Source organism: Phanerochaete carnosa (assembly GCF_000300595.1).
Source record: "Phanerochaete carnosa HHB-10118-sp unplaced genomic scaffold PHACAscaffold_406, whole genome shotgun sequence".
NCBI lineage: Eukaryota > Fungi > Basidiomycota > Agaricomycetes > Polyporales > Phanerochaetaceae > Phanerochaete > Phanerochaete carnosa.
In genome coordinates, this window is record NW_006768033.1 from 1 (window position 1) to 2,282 (window position 2,282).

General features: G+C 57.0%; 1 protein-coding gene across 1 annotated transcript; it reads right to left on the minus strand.

The window, feature by feature from the left end:
* Positions 1–396: 396 nt before the first annotated feature.
* Positions 397–1,921, minus strand: PHACADRAFT_266250 (uncharacterized protein; the record flags this gene model as incomplete). The annotated part of the gene is made up of 1 exon (XM_007402767.1): positions 397–1,921. A coding segment is annotated over one exon (837 nt), but the record flags the coding sequence as incomplete, so codon positions are not given.
* Positions 1,922–2,282: the final 361 nt, after the last annotated feature.

Sequence of the window (2,282 nt, forward strand, 5' to 3'; positions counted from 1 at the left end):
CGCCATACCGCTCCGTCAGCGTCGCACTCTCCACACGCAGTCCCAAGATCCGCTTCTGATGGTCAGTTCGGACGTCAACGCCGTTGCCGCCCTGCGAGATGCCTGCCGCGGTATCAGCCGGTGCGGCAGATTCGAAAGACAAGATGTCCGCCGCCCTGATCATCCTCCCCAGTACGTCGACCACAACTTCTCGAGACGCCACTTGCATGTCACAGCAAAAGAGCCACACCGTTGCTGTGGTAACGAACATCTCGACGGGTTCCTGGTCAGCATGTGTGAGCTCGGATGGGATGCAGTTCGCCAGGAGCAGCTCGCAGTCGGCAGCTGTGGTGTGCCCCTGCTCAAGCACTGGAGAGACACGCCTGACATGTTGGCAAATGTCCCTCTTCTAGGCTATGTGTGCGCTTACCCAGGTGTCTGTCAGCTACAGATAGCGTGACCCTGTAATCCCACCGAGCATCAAAGTATGCCCTATGCAGCAGTGCAGAGGTATTGGACTGCTTGGAGTGATCAAGGACAAGTTGGAGAAGGAGCCGCCGCACCTCAGAACCAGGCCTTGAAGCGGCCGCACGAAGGAGGAAATCCAAGGTACGCTCGTGTAGACGCTGCTCCTCGTCATGGCATTGCTCGATGTACATGACGACGTGAGAGTTCTGGGATGACTTTGCTACCCAAGACAATGCTTGCAGGAGCAGGACGGTCTCCTTGACCTCGCCGAACAACTTGTCTTTTCGCTCCGAGCCATCTGAAGCCTCGGCCGACAGGGCTTCCTGTGCCGCGGCGCGCATGGTTTCATCGCTGAGCTGCCGGGACCCGAAGCGTGGAAGCATGGATCTACAACTGCGGAGGTCGAGGTCGCGCCAGCTGAGTGGCAGTTGCTTCCAATCGATACGTTCTTGCGGTCCCAAGCGGTAATCCCAGCGACCGATCAAGACTATCGAAATAAACTCGCGGAAGATAAAACTGTACCACCCTTCGTGCCGGTCCACACTGCATTCTGACAGAGAGCATGAGGCTGCGGATGATATGCTAGACACTTGCGTGGCTTACCCTCAATGAACCGCCGCCATCGACGATGATGCAGAGCAGCATATGCTCTCCCCCATTCCACAAAGAACCGCATCAGATGTAAGGTGAGCTTACAAGCCGCCATGACCGCCCATGCCGTCGGTGACTTGTACGGGCACCGGCGCGAGAACACGGGAAGGATAGTGAACACGGTGATAACGAGCAGGAACATCGCTGTGAATGCTGTCAAACAGATCGCCACAACATCGTCCAGGGTCCACAGCAGGATGACCATGCCGATGAGGAACAGGATCATCGCGACCTCGAGCAGCGCCGGCACCGTCGAGACGATCGCCGAGACATTCCACGCATCCCACGCCTCCAGCCGGAATTGCCGCACCATGATATTTTCTCGCGGAGTTGCCAGCGGCGAGTTCCACTGCATGTACTCGCGCACCCACTGCTTGACCAGGATGCCCAGCAGGGCGGCTGCGATACTCAGGACGAGGCTGATGAAGAACAGTGTGTTGATCCACCGTGCCGGGGTCGACGGCCGGAATTGTGGCAGATCAGCGAGAGACATAAGCTGAGGGGGAGAGAATGAGGACCCGGTGAGGACGGCAGAGAAGCCTTGGACGAGTATTTGGTTGTTGGTGGTAATGAGTTGGTTCGTCAGGTCGGCGCTCGATGGCTGCAGTATTGTATAGGTCGAGACGACGAATGCAGTGAGGATGGCAGAGAATAGACCAGCCTTGACGGGCGTCAGGTCGCTCGAGCATGAAAACGAAGATGAGGAACATACGAAGACGAGCAGGGTGTCGACATCTTCAGAATATCCATTCATCTTCCCATCATCATCCTTCGCTACAGTCGCTTCTATTCCGGCCCACCCGGAGAGACCTGATGTGTCCTGGTGCAGAGGGATGCGGCGATGAGCCGATGATACACAAGTCGATTTGACTCAGTCTGGTATGCGTACCTTGGCATCCGGACCCTCCGCCGCTCGATTCCTGGCTCGTGAAGCGTTCATGCAAGTGTACAGTGTACTCTGTAGGGATGGCAACTATGACTGGTGAACGGGGAGAGAGAAAGAGAGATGGTAGCGGCTCGACAGGAAGGGTGTTGGACTGGGGATGGGGCGAGGGAGGGAGGCCAGGTCTGGGAGTGCCTTGTAACCGCCTCGTGTTGACGTTGGCTGTTGAGAGCCAGAATGGAACCAGGACTGAGATGAATGCTGTGTGGCGCCAATGGTGTGCGGTATACGCCATTCTCTT